A 22561-nucleotide genomic window follows, 5' to 3' on the forward strand; every position below is an offset into this window, starting at 1 on the left:
AGTTCGCGATTTGCTCAAGCTAAGGCACATTAATGACGCGAGTGGAGACGAAGGATCGTTGTTTACGTTTTCACTGCTAAAAACAGCGAGTCTTTGACGGTTTTGCGTACTGTATAAACTTCGTATGTGATATAAATAGCTTAGTCGATGCCTTGATTATTTCTTTATGTGTTATTTGTCTGTTTTCTGTGGCAATGCCATGAATTAGCGAAAAAATGGGAGACGGAGTTATCAGGGAGAATATCGGGAGCTGGCAACGGTGTTTCGTGGGGTGCGGGATTCGCCGAAACGGACTATAAGTCTATTGACACGGAGGAAACTGGTGTTGAAATTTGCATATTTTCAGAGAATGGACCAAAATGTTTATTGATAACATATTGATTTCCATTTTTCACCTGCAAGATATACCCAGAATTTTAATTCCTAAGACTATCTTTATAATAACTTAAACCAGATGACAATCATCTTTGGCTGTAGGTTGAAAGATACCGTAAAATTTATCATTTTGTATCGAATTAGAAAACTAGCTTCTGAGCTAGTTACACTTCTTTTGCATTAAAACAGATTTACTTGTGCAATTAATATTAAGTACAAAAAAATTGCATGCAAAATAAATCAAATCTGAAAATAAAAAATGTTTTATTTCCTGTTGATTTGACAGTATTCGCAATAATACATACACGCTGTTACAAATCTGGTTTGATTCACCCGCAACGCATTGCCAAACATTTTTTTGACGCCGACGGAAGTGACGTCATGTAATCTGGTCTTCATTTATACGGTGATCAATACCATCTGGTTTAACACAGGAGTAATGGGAAACTGTCACACAGAATGTAAATATTAGATAATAAATGTAACAGTTAACCATTAACAATATAACAGTTCAAACATCCAACAAATGTAACAATTAACAGTCAACAGTTATAAGGGGCCTTCAACATAGCAGAACACAAAACAAATGTCCCTTTCACATGTTTAGGTGGTACCCATTACTGAAGAGCTCCAGCAGTTCCTCATCCTTAAATTCCTCAGTGAAATTGGTAGACGGTGTCCTCCGAAGGGGAACCTTTATTCCATAAGGGGGAATACACTTTTGATTTGCCATCCTACATGATGTAACTGTGGCCACCAGCCTTTTAGCTTCTGCCACTGGAAGCTAGTGTCGCTTCCTGAAGTGTCTAAGCACCTAGTTTCCCCGGATATGGAAAAATTGTACACCTTGGGCAATGGAACTTCACCACAGACACGGCATGACTGTCCGCCCAGTGTCTCAACATGCCTAGATAGGTTTTGTAAACCTTTACTCCACAGGCAGGAACAGGGTACTGCATGCCTCCCTCAACTCAAATTGTTCTCAGATCCCCGTTCAGAGATGAGACCTCCTCCGGTGCTACCATAAGCTCCACCTCGGTTGCCTTGGCCATTTCTGTATCTAAAAAAAAATGTTAAAGATGAAGTTCGCAGACATTAATCTTTATTTAATATACAGGCTTCAGCCTTCTAAAGAAGCTTAATTAATTCGTTATACTCAAATAAAACTTTATTTTGAGAGTATAACCCCATAAGACGAAATATAAACAGTAATAACATAACATAATACAAAGACAAGACAAGAACAGTGACACTTCTGCACATCAGATGGGACTGTAAATGACCTTGGGTTTGATCTTCCTGCCAAACCTACTAAGTTTGGGACTTTGATGAGGAGTTCTTTCTACAGGTTCAAGGTCAGGACTGGAAAGGTCAATGTCAGAGTCAGCTTGAGGAGAAACAGATATGTCATTGGCAGACACAACACCTTCTTTCTCCCTCCATGCTTCTGGGATGCAGTCACCTTCAAAGGGTTTTAAATTGTCCACATGGACTGTCATGGGCCTCAAGCTTGGCTTACTCTGAATCATGTAGGTTAAAGGGGACACAAGTCCTACAACCCTATATGGACTTGTCCATCCCTTCCCAAGTTTACAGGACAAAGCAGGGGGTAATATCGCAAAACAAAATCCCCAACACCATAGATTCGAGGCTTTAAACCAGTCATAATTGTTTTTCTGTCTTTCAGCATCCAAACTTTTAGTAACAAAATCGAGTGTGTTTCGCATACTGTGCTGCAACCACTTTACATACAAATTTGGACAAACTGGATACTTTGCAGGGGTGGGCACTCCTATAACTATATCTTATGGACAGTTATTTTCTCTCCCAATCATTACAAGATTAGGGCTACACCAAGTGCTCTTTAATAGAGTGGCTCGATATGCCATGAGAACGTATGGTAAATGGTCATCCCAGTCATCGTATTCGGTGTTAACAAAAGTTGATAACATCTGTATACGTGTCCTATTAAATCTCTCAACTAAGCCGTTTGGTGGGGGATGATATGGGGTTGTACGACTCTTTAAAATCCCCAACTTTTCACATAACAGGGTAAATAATTCTCCCTCGAACTCGCCTCCGCGGTCCGTTAATATCTGGTATGGCACCCCAAATCTACTAATAAATTTCGAACACAATTTGTCAGCTATGCTATGAGCTGTATGATTAGGAAGAGTATAAGCTTCTACCCACTTGGAGAAATAGTCACAGACAACCATAATACAACGCATACCGTTTGCAGTATACAGGTAAACCACTGAGAATGTCTTTATAAATTCTATCTAAAGGACCAGGTTTACGACGTGCGCAAATTTCACATTTTCTGCACCAGCGTTTAACATCATCAGACAAGCCAGGCTGGTAAAACCTTCTCCTGATCTGATATATTGTTTTATCCCTACCCAGATGTATGCGGTCTTACTACTATGTATTTGATACAGAATCTGCTCTCTAACCCTAACAGGGGCTAGGACCCTATACATTGTGTTACCATCTAGTCCAGCATCTCTGACATACAATAACCCATCCCCAGACTCGGAACTCATATCCCACAATCTGACAGTATACTTTAACTTCATAAGCTAAACCAATAGTTTCACTCTTTCTAGGGTTTTTCTCCTATCAGCTTTAAGCTGTCTGAACTTTGAAATATGAGGGCCAGCACACTGTTCCCTCTCTAACCAATCCATACCCCAGGAATCTAACCAATTAGAAAACATTTTCGGAGCTTCGATCGATGGAGTACCATCATCTGATGAGGAGACTACATTTGTAGTTTCTTCTAGTCTAAAACAGTCAGGACATGCTCCCCTACCACACTGCTTCTTGGGTCTGCGTGACAGGCCAACATCATTACTGTGTTGACTACCCGGCCGGTGTAGTATGTCATAATCAAACATATCAATAATGCTAATCCACATAGCGAATATACCTTATTGCTCTTTAAAATTCTTTAACTAGCTAGCATAACACAAAACTTTTCCCTCTCCACCCTGGATTTGGGACAGAACACATCCCATGGCTGTACTACTAGCATCACCGTCTAAGATGTAAGTACTCTAGGGATATGACAGTATAGGGCTAGTTACTAAAAAGGTATTTTCAAACGAAGTCTGACACTTTTCATCCCATTGAAACACTTTCCCCTTCCTGGTCAATTTTGTCAAAGGTCTAGATAGATCTATGAAATTATGAATAAATATGAAACTTGGGTTTGGAAAATGGTACATTTTTTGGTTTTTGTTTCAGATTAGCTGTACGGAAGCATTCGAAAACACTGATCAGGTTTGCCATAGCAATTTCAAATTTGGAGCCGACAACAATCACGTCATCTAAATAGCACAAGCATTTTGACCACTGTAAGCCCCCTAACACCAGCTGCATGAGCCTTGAAAAGGTTGTTGGGGCATAACAGAGCCCAAAAGGCATGGCATTAAATTCGTAAAGCCCTTTGTGGGTAGCAAAAGCTGTTTTAGCTTTGTCTTTCTCCTTTTTCTCATCCATGCGACACTGTCAATAGCCACTTGCCAAATCTAATGTGGAAAACCATTTAGCGGCTGAAAGTGTGTCCAATGCTTAATCAATTTTTGGTAAGAGATATGCGTTTTTCTTTATGAAAGCATTTAGTTTCCTATAATCAATGCAGAAACGAACATAACTATCTTTCTTTGTACAAAGACTATTGGAGCTGACCAGGGACTTGAGCTAGGCTCAATAACACCCTTCTCCAGCATACTGTCTAGCTCCTTTTCTACCACTATTTTTTGAGTGTGCGATATCCTTTTGGGTGCCATTTTTATTTGTGTGAACCCCTGAGTATCTATAGGGTGCTTGACTAATTTTGTCCTGCCTAGTGACCTTAGATGTTAATAGGACGTTAAACAAAATAAACCAAACCAAACCAAACCAGCCCCATCAGGACCTGTTATAAATCACTGACTTCACTCCTTTGACTGTTTGTGAACCTATCAGTAAATTGACGTTTTGTACAAATGGTTCACATATTCGTGAATTAAAAACACAGAAACAACGATACGTTTGATTAATTGAATGAACCACTGGTGCATCACGTCAGCGGCGCGGCAGTGTCTGCCAACTCGCTAGCTTTTATGATCAAATCTCCACCATCTATCAAAGACATCGTTCCAAAACTACTTGCATGGTTTTATATGTATGTTTCATTGTATTTCTGTTGATACTTTATCGGGAACACGAGCTAATAATTCGGATTTTTAACACAAACAGAAGACCGAGTATTCTAATTTTAGTAACACAGATCATGATCACATGACCATATCTTATCCAAGATGGCTCTATAAACACACACATGTGAGTACGTCGATTGATACGAATTCACGATTTGGTTTATATTTAATTGCGTGATTTTTTAAAATATTTTGAACTTGTAATTCATATCGTTTTTTACATTCTCGTTACAATCATGGAAACGTATTATATCTACCAATAAAGTAGCGATCTTTGTTGTCATGTAGTTATTTTGCGTGCTGTCAAAATCTGAAAATTTCTACGGCTTCGATTATTTTGAGAGAAGGCTACGACATATTTTTACATCAAGGGGAAACACAAGGTCCTTGACTTAAGACAAGGAGTCAGTGGATTATCTGGCATTGTTTTTAGATCAGGTATTAATTGATACACTGATAGAGGAGATCGGAATTATATGCTCAACACTGCAAATTCGAAATTGACACAAGTGACAAATCCGGAATAAAACAAAATTGCAAGCAACCTAGGAAGGGCCGCATTGAAAGGCTGTTAGTGTTGTTAAATGAAAGCTTTCCTGTGTCTTTGTATGGCATTGAGTGTGGTCATGAACCAGGCTGTCAGTAAAACTTTATGGTAATGAATTGACTACTTCATCAGATACAATATTATCAGCTGATTATGGTATTTTTTTCTCCTACATGTACTTGAATTTTTTTAATACCCATTTTTTATTACATTCATACTGAGTTGTACTCATTGTGAATACATGAATCTCAAACTTCATACAACATCCATAAAGGTGCATATGTAATGCTGTCCCAATCACAATTATAGTGCAAAGATACAATTTATTAACACTCAAAATGTATCCACTCATAACAAATAAATCCCTATATTATAATGACATTTTCTGGTGTGTTCATAATAAATTAACTGGAGGAAGATGCCATAATGCAGAATGAACTCTAGCCAGTGTTGTGAAGAAATGTTTACAGGGGACTGGTATTCAGGGTCAAGGCTGGGGACATGTATACCAGGATGACTCTTATATTTAACATCACTTTGAATGAGAACACCTATGACTGTTGTACAGTAATTATATATATAAGGTCTATAGTAATTAAGGTCCAACTGCCATGATCTACCAAGGGATATCATGCAGAAAAGGCCAGATGATATTGTACAAAAAAGGCCCACTGGTATCTGTTGTATGGAAAGACAAAAAAAATGTGTTACTGCACTCTCTACTTTTCATATCGAACCTGCCACAGAGGTATAAACAGACTCACAGATTATTAAACAAGAAGATGACAAGTTTGCCAGGGAAATATATCTTGCCCAGAACTAATAACAGACTACATTTCCCATATTGGTGGTGTAAACAAGGCAGATCAAAACCTGCAGTATTTAATTAATCATAAAAGCTGAACTCTTATCAGGTGTTCCTTCAATGTACCAACAACTTTCCTGGACAGGGCAAGCAATAGTTGTCATTCCTGCAGTTTACATAAAGCATCATATGGGGACTGGTTGATAAATTCACCTCAAGAAAGGATTGTCTGACCCTACCTGGGACAAGTTTGCATCTCGGTCATGGTATCATGTTTGTTACATGTGTTGCACAAAGAGACAGCAGGATAAATCAGTCAATCTTTTTGCTGAACATTTCATTTTTCTGGCAGTATTAATTTGCTTGAACTACTAAGTTGCAAGCAATGAATATCATTTACAGTGTACCTCATTATGAAAATTAAAAAATAATGAAAACAAGAAAAACAAATTAAAAGAAAGGAAGAAAAATTGAAGAAAAAAAAACAAAAGAAAAAAAGCCTTACGAAAATGCGTTTTTGTAATATTGCATCAAAATATAAAAAAAGATTCATGTATTTGAAAACACAACTTGTTAAAAAAAAATGGAAAAAACCCAAAAATAAACAAAGAAAAAGGCTGCCCTTTCATGCTTGCAAGTGACTACCCACCCTTGATGCACGCGTTTAACACTTAATTCACTGTGTTGTTCATTGTATTGTTTTCATTTTCTTTTCCCCTCGTTTATATTAAATGTTAGAAGAGCTCATTCAAACTGTATTTTGCTTCCTAAGTTTTCGTGGCGGTGAGAGTTATCCTTCTTGATGTTGGAACCGCGTCGTCAAAATGGCGGCTAACAACCAAAATCGAGAATTTGCTGTTGGTACTGCATGCTACCGCTGACTGTACAGAGCGGTTTCCAAAAACAATATCCAATAGGTCCTGTCTAGTACATCCTGTAAATGATGAGGTAAACCAGCACGCGGTGTAACACTATCATCCTGAATACCATGTACCTGAGCAACTGGAGAAACACAGACTACAACAGTATTACTATGCATATTTATATCCTTGGCAGTAAGGTTTAACAATGACAGAGTTATCTCCCTTTCCCATCCAAGGGGCTATCACTGTTTTGGCTATAAGTAAGCCCTGGTTGGCCACTTGTTTGTTTGGTTCCATCACACCTATTCTGCTATCCATTTCCACATCAACATACCCCGGGAAGTAACACTCAAAATTTCCTGGTATCGAAACAGTTTCTGACACTCTAAAATGGGCACATTTACTTACAGGCTTTGCATTAAGTTCTTCCCTGTGGCCTCCCAACTTCAGAGTCTTCTCACCAAAATTCATTTCTCCCCCATGAGAGGAAACCAATACCCAAAATACCTTTGAGTTCCTGAAGTTTTACCACGATAGCTTCCTATGTGAAAGATCTGCTTTCCCAAACACCACTAAATTACTCCCATAGGCTGTTGTTAGCTTAAGACGCCAGCTTTTCAACTCAGGCTTACACCTTTGGTCTAATTTGCTGTATAAGTCAATATCAATGAGTGTAACTGATGATTCAGAATCCACTAAAAAACTAGTATTCAAACCACCAACACCAACACCAGCGAACAAACTAGGCTGAATTGTAATTAGCACTTTGACGGGCCCTTCACTCTCAGATTTAAGAGCTGATCCTCTGGCCCCGTGACCAGCTCTGTCCAGTTTTCCTGAGCGGGCTGAAGTAAGCAGCGGATCCGTTATTCGTTATTGGGGATTCGATTAACGAATCCGCTGCTGACAGTGGATTGGGGATTCGAATAACGAATCCGCTACCAGCAGCGATTTGGGGATTCAGGTTTTTTTTTTTATGTTTGAATGATATTTCTTGTTATTGACATTTTGACGTTTGGATTCAAATAACGAATCCGCTGCAGCAGTGGATTCGGGATTCAGTTACATATATATTAGTTATTTTTCTTATAATATATGATTGGGGATTTGAATAACGAATTCGCTACCAGCAGCGGATTGGGATTCATTATTTTTATGTTTGAATGATATTTCTTGTTATTGACATTTTGACGTTTGGATTCAAATAATGAATCCGCTGCAGCAGTGGATTAAGGATTCAATTACATATTAGTAATTTGTCTTATAATATGATACCAGCAGCGGAATGGGGATTTGAAAAACGAATCCGCTGCAGCAGCGAATTGGGGAATCAAATAACGAATCCGCTGTCAATAACGAATCCGCTGCAGCAGCGGATTGGGGATTCAGTTTCTAATGTGCAATTGTTATTTTTATACCCCCGCAATGAAATGGTGGGAGGTGGGGATGGGGGTATAGAGGGGGATATCTAACAGTGTCTTCAGTAATATCAAATATATTTCACGAGTGTGGCTAATATTTTGATATTTTTGAAAAACAGGAGTGAAATATAGTTGGTATTACTGAAGATACTGTTAGATATTATGTTTATTACACATTCATAGCAAAATATACCGAGTCAGCTCAATCTCTCCCAGAATTCATTGCGGTCCCTTGTCAACGGCTCACAAATGTACGCAAAATCGTGACGTTATATATTCTATCTTACATTATAACGTCATATAACTTCAAATCTTTCTTTTCCGCATTGTCGTTTGTAAGCAGTGTTCTGATTGGTCAAATCAGAAAAGGTGATATTTTTCACTAGTGAAACATATCAAAAAAGAGATATTTTTCATCAAAATGTCACGTTGATAGAATGAATAATTCTCGATACAAACATCCAAGATGGCCGCCACAGCCCATGATTGGCTGAAAATATATCCTTTAATAACGTTTGTTCTATCTGATTGATTCTAATGGATCTTGATGGGAAAGATGATACCATGACAGCACTCATTATAAACAATCAAAAACAACAAAATAACGATTCAAGATGGCCGTCAAATAGAGATTTCTGATTGGTCGATATTTAAATATCCTTCGATTTTCATGAAATTTGGTATTATATGCAGTCTGGCTATACAAAGACAATGGCAGTATTTATTTTTGTAAAAAAAAAAATTGGAAGCCATTTTTCTGGCCCCTTATTGGTCAAAATATAAATATAAGTTTCGGGAACTTATTTCATGTGAAGGCGGGGCCATTTATGTCTTACAGACATATCTAGTTCTTATAAGATATGATTGTAGATTCGAATAACGAAACCGCTGCCAGCAGCGGATTGGGGATTTGGTTACATACATGTTCAATTGAAAGAAAAGAAACTCTTGGCAGCAGATTCGAACTAGAATCCCATTATTGTTAATTGAATTACAAAGTAATTATATCATTGAAATACCCGCAAATTACCATTTTCGTACTTTGTGAAAAAAATGCGTCAATTATACATCAAGAACTGAATCCATAATATGCTATTGGCAGCAAATTCGTTATTCGAATCACAAAATCAAAATGTAAAATCGAATCTCCAATCATAGTTCATCAGAAAAATACCAAAAGTAATTGAATCCCCAATCCGCTGCTGGCAGCTGCAGCGGATTCGTTATTCGAATCCCCGGCAGCGGATTCGTTATTCGAATCCCCAATCACATATTATAAGAAAAACACTTATATGTTACTGAATCCCCAATCCACTGCTGCAGCGGATTTTTTTATTTGAATCCAAACGTCAAAATGTCAATAAAAAGAAACATAATTTAAACATAAGAATCTGAATCCCCAATCCGCTGTTTGCAGCTGATTCATTGTTCGAATCTCCAATAACAAATAACGAATCCGCTGCTAACTTCAGCCCGCTACAAATGTAACAGTGTCTCTGTGAGGAATTGTCAGAACTCTTGGCTCTAGGATGATTTCTGTGTCTGGAATTCAATTTCCTATTTAACCTTTGAAATTGCTCTAAAATCAGGGATGCTAAAATAGACTCAGACCCACCTTCTGTAGTTTTGTTAGAGTCGTTGGGAATAGCCTGAACAAAAGCCGGAGCTTCAGGGTTCAATTCCCTTGGCTTCCTAACTGGAGTCTGACCTACATGTCTCGCACTGAAAGATTCAAATCTAATAGCAGCACTAACTGCTTGATCTAATGTTTTGACATGAAATAATTGTACATGTCAACTAAGTTCAAAATTGTTTAAACCATCTACAAACTGGTCAACAATATCTCCTTCTAACCTAACAAATCTACCTGTTGGGGCAGGCCTTACGGGCAGCTAATCTCAGGGCTTCGCCGTAAACCGTTAAACTATCACCTTCTTTTCTATGTCTACTGTTGAATTCTGACTTGTAAGCAGCTTCTCTACCAGGAGGATCAAACCTATTGGTTAGTACCACTTTTACTTTATCAAAAGTAAACATTTCTGAGGGCCTCAACTCTGACAAAACCCTTTGTGCTGATCCCCTTAAACACATAGTTATCTGTTGGGTATTTTCAAAGTTTGTCCACCCATTCCAATTTGAAATTTGTTCAAAATGTATAAGGAAATCCTGAAAACTTGTTGTCCCATCACACGTTTGAGGATATATTCTTTCCTTTTTATAGAGATGGAAGAACTAGTTGGAGGTCTAAAACCAGAATGTGGAACATTTACATTACCTAACCCTGCAGGAAATGTAGGGACAGTATTTGTAACATTTGTGCTCATGACCTCTCTTGTATTTGAACAAAGTGGTGCTTACAGACAAAGACTGAGATGGAGAATAAGGCATACTAGGTTGATAACCCAACCTTCGTTCCGAAGACATCTCTAGGGGACCTAAATTATTATCCCCATATTATTGAGAGTCATATGTGTAATATGGGGTACTACACACTGGAGGTCTTAAATTTGTTTGAAATGAAACTTTACCAGAAGCTTTGTATTCTGGGGATTCACCATACATAGTATATGAGAACATGGACAAACAATAAATATGACAAGACAAGCCCCTAAGCGGTGGCTACCGGATAGCATACAGTCAACAAACACTCACGTTACAGGACAGCACGCATGGCTTCACCTGCAAATACCCTAAATGACATAAGACGAAGACACCCACCTTACGTGCAGACGAGGTTAGTAGACAGACAGAGACACAGAACAGAGAGTCCGACCAGCTCCAGGAGCATTTTACAGACTGTCGGAACAATAACAATAGGGATAATTTACAGCAAGTCCATCCAATGACAGAAGAGATTAGAGTTCAACCAATGAGAGGCGAGGTTACAGATAGAAAGCGAATGTAGAATCAGAATAGTAACAAGAGGTCCTTTCCGGGAGCAGCCAACATACACAGGTAAACATTATCCTCGTATTTCACACATATAGATTCAATCACACTCCACCACGGCCGGGTCTACATGACATTCATACCACAACTTCCACACATCTACCTGTACAGCGTTACCTGTTTGAACTAGGATACGATTGAGTGCCTTCACGGCATTCGCTATGTCTGTATAGCCCAATGTTTGTACGTGTAAATGACTCATATTGGATTTTTCTCGCCAAAGTTCACTAAAAACTGCTATCAGGTTTCAACATTCAGATCCTTATATACAATACTACCTGAATCCTGGAAACATACACTTCGCATTACTGCTGTAAATCGCCTTATTCATCAGAGCTAAAATCTACCGACCTTCCCATAGCAAGGGGCATATCACTCTTGCGCTTCACTTTTAATATAGGCTGAAAATCAAAATTGTATAGAAACCATATATAGAAGTCTGCTAAAATATAGACTTTTACATTGATATCTATAGACGGTGGTCAAATATTAACATGTACTAAGTATATACTTATAGATTAATCTCGACTACAAATACATGTAATATCTCAGGTTCATATATTTACAAAAACCGAATTATAGACTTGCATACTAATCTTGACTGTAATTATAGCTGAGCTTTATATATTTACATAAACCGAAGTAAAGACTTACAGCTGAGGTTTATATATATATACAAAAACCGAATTATAGACTAACATACTAATCTTTACTATAAGTAAAAGCTGAGGTTTATATATTTACATAAATCAAAGTAAAGACTTACAGCTGAGGTTCATATATATATATACAAAAACCGAATTATAGACTAACATACTAATATTTACTATAAGTAAAAGCTGAGGTTTATATATTTACATAAATCAAAGTATAGACTTACAGCTGAGGTCTATATATATGTAGCGGGAATAGGTTTTACTAGTTAACAAGAGGCCCAAGGGCCTTGACGGTCATCTGACTCTAAATTAAAGACCCTTATACTATTGTATTATGTATTCTCTGTAGCAAGTATATACAATTTAGTGGGACTGTTGGCCATGGTGGCCATCTTGAATTTCTGACCGACCCAATAAATAACAACACTTGGTCAGGACCATCTCAGGATAATTTCTGGTAAGTTAGAGCTAAATCCAACTGTTGAAACTTGAGAAGCTGTTTGAAATAGGTGTTTTTCAGGAAAACTATGATTGCGCAATCATGTTACAATATGGCCGCCGTGGCTGACATGTCACAGTTTTTACGAGGTCGAAAAATAACAACACTTTGTTGGCTCTCCTTCCTTAACCACATCACCAATTTCCAGCAATGGCACCAGTGGAACAAGAGAAGAAGTTAAAATGTGTTTTTCAAGATGGCTGCCATGCCGGCCATCTTGGATTTCTGGCCGACCCGTAAAATAATAACACTTCGTCAGGGCCATCTCAGGATCATTTCTGGTAAGGTAGATCTGAATCCCACAGGTGGAATTTGAGAAGAACTTTAAAATAGATGTTGTTCAGAAAAACCCTGATTGCGCAATCATGTTACAAAATGGCCGCCATTGGGTTTGGCAAGTCCTAATGAATCCTATAGGGACAGAGTAGACCCTTATGCTGCTATTCTTAATTCTCTAATTTGGCAAAGCGAGCAGCGCCCCCTGTAGGTGAACCGAGGTTGAGTGAACGGTATGTGACCCCGAATAGGCACACTCAAACTCCAAATGTAGGGCCAGCTGTAATTTCGAGTACGCCGGTGCCTTCACAGTTTGATGTTCAGATAAGACATTCTAACCCTATTAGGGTATCATCAAATACAACAGCTACTACATTATATCAGAGTAGACAGAGTTCAGTTACTATACAGGGACCTGGTACATGTACAGGACAGTCTAGATACCCCAATGTCCCCAGGCAGCCTTGTGCATTCTCTAGTGGTACTTCACAATCACAGGAGGCCATTCAAGAGTGCAGTCATGATAGGTCACAAGGACAGGCAATACAATGGCATACCTGTAAAGTTAGTTGGCAGGAACATGAGTCACAGGGGCTAGGTACATCTACATATAATCCTAACAACTAGTTGGCAAGGAAATGACAATCTGTCACAGGGACAAGCTAGACAAGTAAATCCCCACAGTGTCCCTATGCGAATTCCAATGGATAATTTGTATAATGTAGGTGGGAATTGGCCCATGGAGCGCAAGGAAAAGAAACCACAGGCATTTGATGGGAAAGTGAATTTTCGGGATTTTATAATACATTTTGAAAGGGTGGATGTATGGAATCATTGGAACAAATATGAGCAGGCTCAACAGCTGATCATGTGTTTTTAGGGGGTCAGCCTTAAAAGTTTTGTCAGACTTGACTCTTAGCCAAGCTAGTGACTATAACATTCTGAAAGATGCGCTGTTAGAAAGTTTTTCTCCATCTGGTAGGGAATTTGCCTATCAGTTTGAATTCAAGAGTGAAGGAGAGGAGACACTGAGTCTTTAGTAGAACTTGGCTACAGATTAAGAACTCTGTCATCTTTGGCCTTTCCAAAGTCAATAGGGGAGGAGACGGATCATTGTATAGTGAATCAGTTCATTGAAGGTTGAGACACATATGACTTGAAGAAACATGTACAGTTCAGTCACCCTAAAACAATAGACGAGGCAATCAGTAGTGCTATAGAGTTAGAAGCAATTACAAACAAACAAGTGTTAAGGAAACCTAGATCTATGTCAGAGGAAGCCAGTCAAGTTCATGCTGTAGGGTCTTCAGAAAATGAAATAGTGAACCCAGATATAGGCACTTTACTGTTACAGAAAATACCGAAACTCAACAAGAACCTGTCTGCCCCTCCCAGGAACTATACTAAACGACCCATTAGTCAGGTTACCATATCAGAGAGGACGTGTTACGTTTGTGGGGATAAGGGACATTCGTCCTTTACCTTTCCAAAAGTGGGGAGGAAGGTCAAGGTCATGAAAACTTCTAAGGGCTGGGCTTGAGCCAAAAAGTACAGCCCCAGAATCTGATAGTGTTGATAAGGTTGGGCCAGTGGCCATGTTAAATGAAATACAACCCAGTGTATATCTTGATGCCTCAGTAGCCAATACAAACTCAAAATATTTTATAGATTCAGGTTCATCAGTAACCATAGTTTCCATAGAGGTGTATGACCAGATATCAGTGGAGAGTAAACCTGTGTTAGAGAGAAGTAACTTAAGGTTAACAACAGCTTCTGGTAACAATTTGAAAGTGTATGGTAAATGCATGTGTAATTTCAGGATGGGGAACAGTAATTTTGCACAGGAAGTGGTAGTGGCAAAGTTTGTGGGATTTCGTGGAATCATAGGTGTAGACTTTTTGACAAAGCATAAAGGTAAGATAAGCTATGCGGATAAAGTCCTCAGGTAAGGCCAGCATAAATGTAAATTGCAACCTGCAGTAGCCACTGCTAACACTGGTGCTAGGATACGAGTCAGTGTCACAGTCTCCATTCCTGAAAATACAGTGTTATTTCCCCCGGATGGTGAGGTAGTACATGAAGAGGGTATACTGGAACCTTTCAAGAATTTTGGATGTCAGGGATTGTTGATGGCCAAAACTCTGGTTCGACCGAGGAAAGGGAAACAAATAACTTTGTCAGTATTGAACTTGCCGTCTCAACCAGTCAAGTTGTTAGAAAACACACACATAGCTACAGTGGGAAATGTTCATAGGGTTGAAGAGGCAGATGTAGAGAGTGAGTTACCTGGCCATTTAGAACCAATATTGGAAGGGGTGTCAGATCAGTTGGAAGCTGAGGAAAAGTCAGAGATCAGGCAGTTACTTATAGAGTATCAAGATATTTCCATGGGGCCTGATGGTAAGTTAGGTCGTACACACCTAGGAGAACACTCGATACATGTCAGGCAGAGCCAATAAAGATACCAGCACGTCGTATTTCCCATAGTCAGAAACAAGTGGTTGAGGATGAGCTTGATAAGATGCTAAAAAGTGGGGTAATTGAACCCAGTAACAGCCCTTGGTCTGCTCCCGTTGTTTTGATGACCAAGAAATGCGGTGACCAAAAACGCCTTTCCTCTGCCACTTATTGATGACACATTAGACATGCTACATGGGGCAAGGTGGTTCTCAACACTAGACCTAGCAAATGGTTACTGGCAGGTGGGCAGGGATGAGAAAGATAAGGCTAAAACATAATTCTCTACTAATGCTCTACCGATTTACAGTTGTATCGAAAGCTGGAAGAAGCTGTGATCCTGCAAAAAATAGAGCAGTATTTGAATGGCACCCACCTACAAAAATTTTGTTTAGGCATGGCGGGGTACTACATACGTTTTATCCCCATTTTTTCTACCATCGCAGGGCCACTGTGATACGTTTCCCCCCTGCATCCCTTAAGGGCCAGTAATAGCGTGCTGGGGAAGCTATGCGGAGACTGGAAGCTCAGCAGGAGCGGAAAAGGCAGGACGAGGAGGCATTATCTAGGAAAGCCAACTTCTCTATACAACTCCCGGTATATCAGTGCAGGGATAAGGAAGTAAACATTGTTTCGCAGTCAGATGGTAGACTGGCGGGAGAGGTTAGGCTCAGGCACACCAGGAAGAGGAGGGCAATCGACCTAGGGAGGGATGAAGTGTTCAGCTCCTTTACTAATCAAGCTGGGTTTTTTTTTAGCTCACCTGGTCCGAAGGACCAATGCGAGCTTATGCAATACCGTAGCGTCCGTCGTCGTCCGTCCGTCGTCCATCCGTTCGTCAACAATTGACTTCTTCTTCATTACCACAGGTCAGAATTCAACCAAATTTGGTAAGAAGCATCCCTATTGGATGGGGACTCAAAAAAATTGTACAAATTGTGGGTCTGACCCCTCAGGGGTCTGAGGGGTGGGGCCAAATGGGGTCAATATAGCTATATTGATATAAACGACTTCTTCTCTGAAACCGAGCAATGGATATTGCTCATATTTGCCTGGTAGCATCACTATGAGGTGGGGATTCACAATTGTACAAATGATGGGGCTGACCCCCCAGGGGCCTGAGGGGCGGGGCCAAATGTGGTCAATTGGGCTATATTGATATAAGCGACTTCTTCTCTGAAACCGAACAATGGATATTGCTCATATTTGCCTGGTAGAATCACTATGGGGTGGGGATTCATAATGTCCAAATGATGGGGCTGACCCCCCAGCGGCCCTAGAGGCGGGGCCAAAAGGGATCAATTGGGTTATATTGATATAAACGACTTCTTCTCTGAAACCGAGCAAAGCATATCGCTCATATTTGTCTGGTAGCATCACTATTAGGTGGGGATTCAAAATTGTACAAATGATGGGGCTGAGCAATGGATATCACTCACATTTGTATGGCAGCATGGTCATGGGGTGGGGATTCAAAATTGTACAAATTTTGGGATTGACCCCCCAGGGGGCTGCAGCCAAAAGGGGTCAATTTAACTAAATTGATATGAGCAACTTCTCTGAAATCAGCTCATATTTCGGGTCAAAAGGGGTCAAATGGTTTAAACAACTTCTTTTCTGAAACTAAGCAATGGATATCACTCACACTTGTGTGGTAACATCCCTATGGGGTTGCGCCAAAGTCAATTTCATTTCATGGATAAATTCATTTTTTGGCATAAAAACCTCACGTACTCATATAAGACGCCTATGATATATTGACATAGCAATACCAGTGACAAATATGCTAAATCAGCATTCTTGTTTCATATTTCATCAATCCAGGTGAGCGATACCTGCCCTCTGGGCCTCTTTTTTCTGTTCTAATTGTGTGTATTGTCTGCGAAGGATGTGATGTGGTTACCCTGTGTAAAATCATGTTTGAAATTAAAATTAAATAGTGAAATAGTGCGCGGTACGTGGCCAGTCCTGGATATATACGGAACGGTATGGTAATAAGTGGCACAATAGGCCCGTGCCTTTGTGTCACCCAGTGATGGAAAGTGGGAGCCTGGTGAGGACTTTTACAGTGAAAATGCAACAATAATAACTGTAGTATAAACGGTCACAAATATGGCTGACCGTGTCAAAAATAACTATGTGTGTTATGTACATGTTTTCAATATTTTTAGTGTACAGATCGAATGGATAGTGTTATATAGATTGTGTAGTGTATATTCAAGATAAGCTATACTAGCCAAATGCTTTGTGTTAGTATTTGTCTTTTTTTAGGGGGGAGGTATGTAGCGGGAATAGGTTTTACTAGTTAAAAAGCTTTAGTTGTGTTAGAATCTATATATACACGGGGTCTCTGGGAGGCTGTTAACGACCCTGTGTTACATTTATATGGGCTACGTTCGTAATAGTGCTGACATTCTGTCATATTTAATGGTATTTCTTTTCTGTAAGTGACATGTTCACAGGGTCTTATGTTTTACCGGATGTAGACGCGCTTCTGCTCATTGGTCAATAATTTTATATATATATTTATATTGGTTACGTTTTCTATAGCATTAGGCCAGGATCGAGCATATTAGACTCTGCACGCAATTTTCGTTGTAGGGCAACGAAGTATAGATTCAGGCGTTTTGTAATTGTTTGTGAGTCTATAAAAGCCTTTGGCTGGTAGGCTCACTTCTTTTTTTCTCTCTCCCTCTCTCTTTGTATTTCGTTAGGTAGGAGCGGGGTGGTGACTGTGGGACGGTAAGTGCGTAGGATGTTGTCATGTTAGGTACTATTCTAGCGTGTAGGTTAGGGTTTATTTACATGTAGTCTGCTGGTAAGGAGCTTGTGTGAGGTTTGTAGCGTTGCATGTTTCTACCTTCGCCTATTTGTATTTAATAAATGTTACTTGTATTGTTTGACATGTCTTGAGTTTTACTTAGTACCGGTGTGGTAAGCTGGTATTTCTGACGGTACGGGACGGAACCGCGAGTATTCCCCTGAAACTTGGTTGCTCAAGGTTGAACGCATCTGACACGACGAAACGGATTAGGTTAGGTTCGGTTTGTTTTGTTTAACGTCCTATTAACAGCCAGGGTCATTTAAGGACGTGCCAGATTTTGAAGGTGGAGGAAAGCCGGAGTACCCGGAGAAAAAACCACCGGCCTACGGTAAGTACCTGGCAACTGCCCCAGGTAGGTTTCGAACTCGCAACCCAGAGTTGGAGGACTAGTGATAAAGTGTCGGCCAACCTTTACCACTCGGCCACCGCGGCCACCCGACGAAACGAAACTGTTACATATATACAAAAAAAAAACGAATTATAGACTAACATACTAATCTTTGCTATAAGTAATAGCTGAGGTTTATATTTTTTGTATCTTTATTGATTCCAATGTGCAATACTCGCATTTTATCAACTCTCTCCGATGGTCTGACGAAATATCCAATATCGTGCTGAAAATCAACATTCAGGACCAACAACTCTTGTACACAATCGACTATAATTTGTTTATTTGATATCAATCAAATTTGTCCATTATGAGATGTGAATCGACGATACCAAAATGAACAAAGCGGTATCTTTTCAATTAACTTGGCGTCTAGAACTTTTCAATGATATTGCTGACATCTAAGAGAGATTGGGAGTATTGAAATACAGAATACCAGTAAAATAAGATAATTTAAACAGCAATGTCGTCCGTCTAGGAAGATCATTGGTACGTGTATCAAATTGGTCAAAATCACACTTGTTGTTTCATAAAAAATCAATAGATATGAAAATAAACAGTTCCCGTACGCCTATTGGAGCCCCACCACAGACTCATGGGGTTCAGAATAGTTGCCGATGTTAACAAGTTCTTTTTGGAATGATTAATGGAAGGTTTATTGGCAAATAGACCAGATATAAAACTAGGTCACTGTGATCTATTTATTCATCCCATTTTTACAACTTCTTCAACTTACATGGTTGTCAAATCTGACGTTTGGAAAAGCACACCATATGTAGTTTATCTTAAAGTATCTTTCTCTAAAGTTATGCTATCCCTAATGGGCCAAATTTGTTTACTTTAGTATATGGATTACTCGCAAAAAATGTTTCTACCACTAAACTATATCTCAATAGCTTATAACCCCGAAAATGAATACCCCACGCGGATATTTCATGTTAAACAGAACGTTAGTTATCCCATATAATGAGTAACGCCTGTCAATATATACATTTAGAGATAAGATCAAATCCAGTCCGACATACGAGAGGAGACAGTATCGACCAGCGCTAGGAGGTAAAGGTTTTTTTATCTTTCATTTTATAATACATATTATAATCAGACATCGCAATGCTTCACATATTATATGCTTTTACTGTCATCTATTGGTGGAAGTTTTAAATATGCTAATTAACGAACTTTGTGTCAAAATATTTTCAAATCCTATAAAATGTACAATGCGTAATTAAAAATTAAGATAATGATGTCAAATAATTTTTATACGAAAAAAGCTTTTAAAATCTTCTATTAGGAGAATTAGTTAACTTGTTTGCTTGAAAATGGAGACTAATTTCCCGTAAAGTCATCAAAACCATGTGAACATGTCTTCATAATCAATATGTATTTTAAGCATTGTATCGCTGTCTTCCAAATACACATATCTATGTAACCTACCACACTCCACCCCGTCACGACAGAATAGTTGCTCCTCGTGTTAGTATCAAATCGGCTGTTATCTATCGTCTTATTTTATTAATTTATTTTTTATTTATTTTAGGATAACATCCATACTTTTCGTGAGACAAAAGCTAAAACAGCAGAATATATCGCAAGTTATATCAAGCATGCAAGAAGCAGGAGAAAATGAAGACATTATTGTATCTGACGGAGAAGTGTCTCGAAGCTTTCAACCGAGATCCGATAGTAACGAACGAGAGGAGAAGACTGGCTTTATAGACAGGGAACCCCGTAGATCGTCTGATAGGAAAACTTCCTACATGTCCAGATTAAAAACAGACTCCGCCTATAAAGAAAACGTTATTGTTAGTCTGGTTTTATGCTGGACCTTTGTCACCTTGGTACGTCGATAAGTGAAACTTATTTTTAAAGAAATTAAACTAAATTGCAAGTTTTTAATGTATGTTGTAACTGATGAACAGAACCTTTAAGAAATAATTGCATTATCATATGTACGTGGAGAAGCATAAATTAGGGTCGATTTGAATTGATGTTGGTGTCATTAGGAACAAAACAGAAACTTGAACCTGATACATAATTATCTTGAAATGTTCTTTTTCAGGGGTGGGCGTCTGCACAATTTGGACCAGCTTTCCTTGACCTTCAAATTATTACAAGGACAAATGTGAAGAAAGCGTCCGGTTTCTTGACCGTTAGATCCGTTGGGTTCCTGGCAGGTTCAATCTTGACGGGAATTCTTTTTGACAGATATAGCAAGTTACTTTTGGTGTCAATCTTTCCATTGGCGGGTGCAGTGATATCAGCCGTCCTGCCCTGGTGTTTCTTGTACGAACTCATGATGGCAGTGCACGTTTGTGCCGGCTTCTACCAAGGAGGAATCGGTGCCAGTAAGTTGGCAGTTAGCCAATTTCGACTATATTACTATCTACTGACGCTTCCAGGTTACCTTGGTATCAAATTATTATTTTGTCACTTGACTGCAGCCATATTAGCAACACTCAATTTAACTCTAAAGAATAATGCAAATTAGTGTAAATGAAAAAACCCACAGTTTTTATAGATGTATGAATCAATACGTCGGGTTGGGTAATGTTGCCGAAATACTCATAAAAATGTAACAGTTATTGTTTTTAATTTCATCTAACAGGTGGAAACGCTCTTCTCATGTACACTTGGGGGCGAGAAGGGAACTCCTTCATGCAGGCTTTACACTTCTCCTTCGCCTTTGGTGGTATCATGTCCCCATTGGCGACTTCACCTTTCTCCTGGACACACATGAGGATTCAATTGACACATTTACCACTGATGTCACACCCGTCGGTCCGTATAGTGACTACAGCATCAACGTGTCTTACTACACAAACACTACTATTATCAATTCTAGTATCTTTGATAATGCTACTGTTTCACTCACTGACGACCAAGATAACTCCAGATTGTATATAGCATACTGTTTAACTGCAGCAATGAACATATCCGCTACGATACCGTTGTTCATTATGTATGTAAGATCACGAAAACACCAAAAACTTAATTCAATAAAGAAAACAGGCGTTAAACGGATAACGAGGGAGCATACTTTTGGATTCAAAATTCTAATTCTCGTTTGTCTGTGTCTGTTTATGGCAGTTTACTGCGCCATGGAGGAAACATTCACTGCATATTTTGCATCGTTCTGCGTTACACAGTTGGCCTGGTCAAAGGTCCAAGGATCCTACGTCACATCGCTGTACTGGGCTGTCTTCGGGCTCGCTCGCTTCTCGGGAATTTGGGTGGCAAAATATGTTTCCCCTACAAAAATCATTTGTGTGTTAACCATTGTTCTGTGTGTTGATTTAGGAGTGTTGTATGTTTCTTCAAGTTTCTCGATTGATGGAGGTATCTGGGCATGCGCAGTTTTCACGGGAGCATCAATGTCCCTAATCTATCCATCCTTGATCTTGTTGACAGAAGAAAAACTACTTCCGGTTTCGGGCAAAGTAATGTCCCTCTTTATTATGGCATCGTCAGGTGGTACAATAGCCAACCCAATCATTTTAGGATACTTAATGGAAACCTTCACACCTATGTGGTTCACATACCTGTTGTTTGGGGAGAGCGTAGTGTTGATTATTCTATTTCTCATCCTCTTACTGATAGCGAGGCTGTCGGAATCTAGATTTAGTGTCAGTAAATCGTGTGGCATTGTCAAAGAGGAAACAGCGAACGAACATGTTTAAGGAAATGAGAGCTTACCGGGGTAAAAACACTTGTGAATGAATACAGATTTGTGCAAGGTAGATCCTTTAAGTGCCTTTTACACCCTTAGATCAGAGAGATGGTCAGTTATCGTGCCCTCCGTAGGTTCTAATCTCTTTTAATGTATATTGATGCCAAGTTTGGCCAAAATTGGACTTGTTTGGTTTTTGTAAGTTGAGGGATGCTGTGTCACCTGTTCCCATATTTGTGACTTCACAGTACACTGAGTTCGTCTGTTTCACTAATTAAAAGTGTCCACGTGTTAAACATGTATGTACAAATATTAACAATCCGATTTTAATAATTGATCTATCAGCTTATAGAAGTAAATAATGCTCTCTTTCTGCACGTTCTCTTAATACAGTAAACGTTATAAATTTCGCCATTTCCAATCGGCTTTAATATCCTTCAGAATCAACCAATTTTCATTTCCCGCATAGTGTTAAATGTAGAACTTTGGATACGGACGTGTAGCGTTAATCACTTTGGTACAATTTTCATGAGAATTACACAACAAAATATAGACCGAAGTTCAGTGATTTACAAAGAATAATTCACAATCAAACTCGACAATATTGTCTTCGGGAAACAAGATAGAAA

General features: G+C 39.1%; 1 protein-coding gene and 1 long non-coding RNA gene across 2 annotated transcripts; one reads left to right on the top strand and one right to left on the bottom strand.

The window, feature by feature from the left end:
• Nucleotides 1-622: 622 nt before the first annotated feature.
• On the bottom strand, nucleotides 623-11021 carry LOC117343803. The gene is made up of 2 exons (XR_004536084.1): nucleotides 10935-11021; nucleotides 623-1429 (listed from the first exon to the last, which is right to left on the bottom strand). It is a non-coding gene; the product is annotated as an uncharacterized LOC117343803 (long non-coding RNA).
• Nucleotides 10971-22322, top strand: LOC117343802 (sodium-dependent glucose transporter 1-like). Its single transcript, XM_033906315.1, has 4 exons — nucleotides 10971-11171; nucleotides 19803-20103; nucleotides 20325-20610; nucleotides 20871-22322. Exons 2-4 carry the CDS (start codon nucleotides 19870-19872, stop codon nucleotides 21167-21169), a joined length of 819 nt encoding a protein of 272 aa, XP_033762206.1. The 5' UTR covers nucleotides 10971-11171; nucleotides 19803-19869; the 3' UTR covers nucleotides 21170-22322.
• Nucleotides 22323-22561: the final 239 nt, after the last annotated feature.

The sequence above is a fragment of the Pecten maximus genome, chromosome 15, assembly GCF_902652985.1.
Source record: "Pecten maximus chromosome 15, xPecMax1.1, whole genome shotgun sequence".
In the NCBI taxonomy this organism is placed as follows: Eukaryota; Metazoa; Mollusca; class Bivalvia; order Pectinida; family Pectinidae; genus Pecten; species Pecten maximus.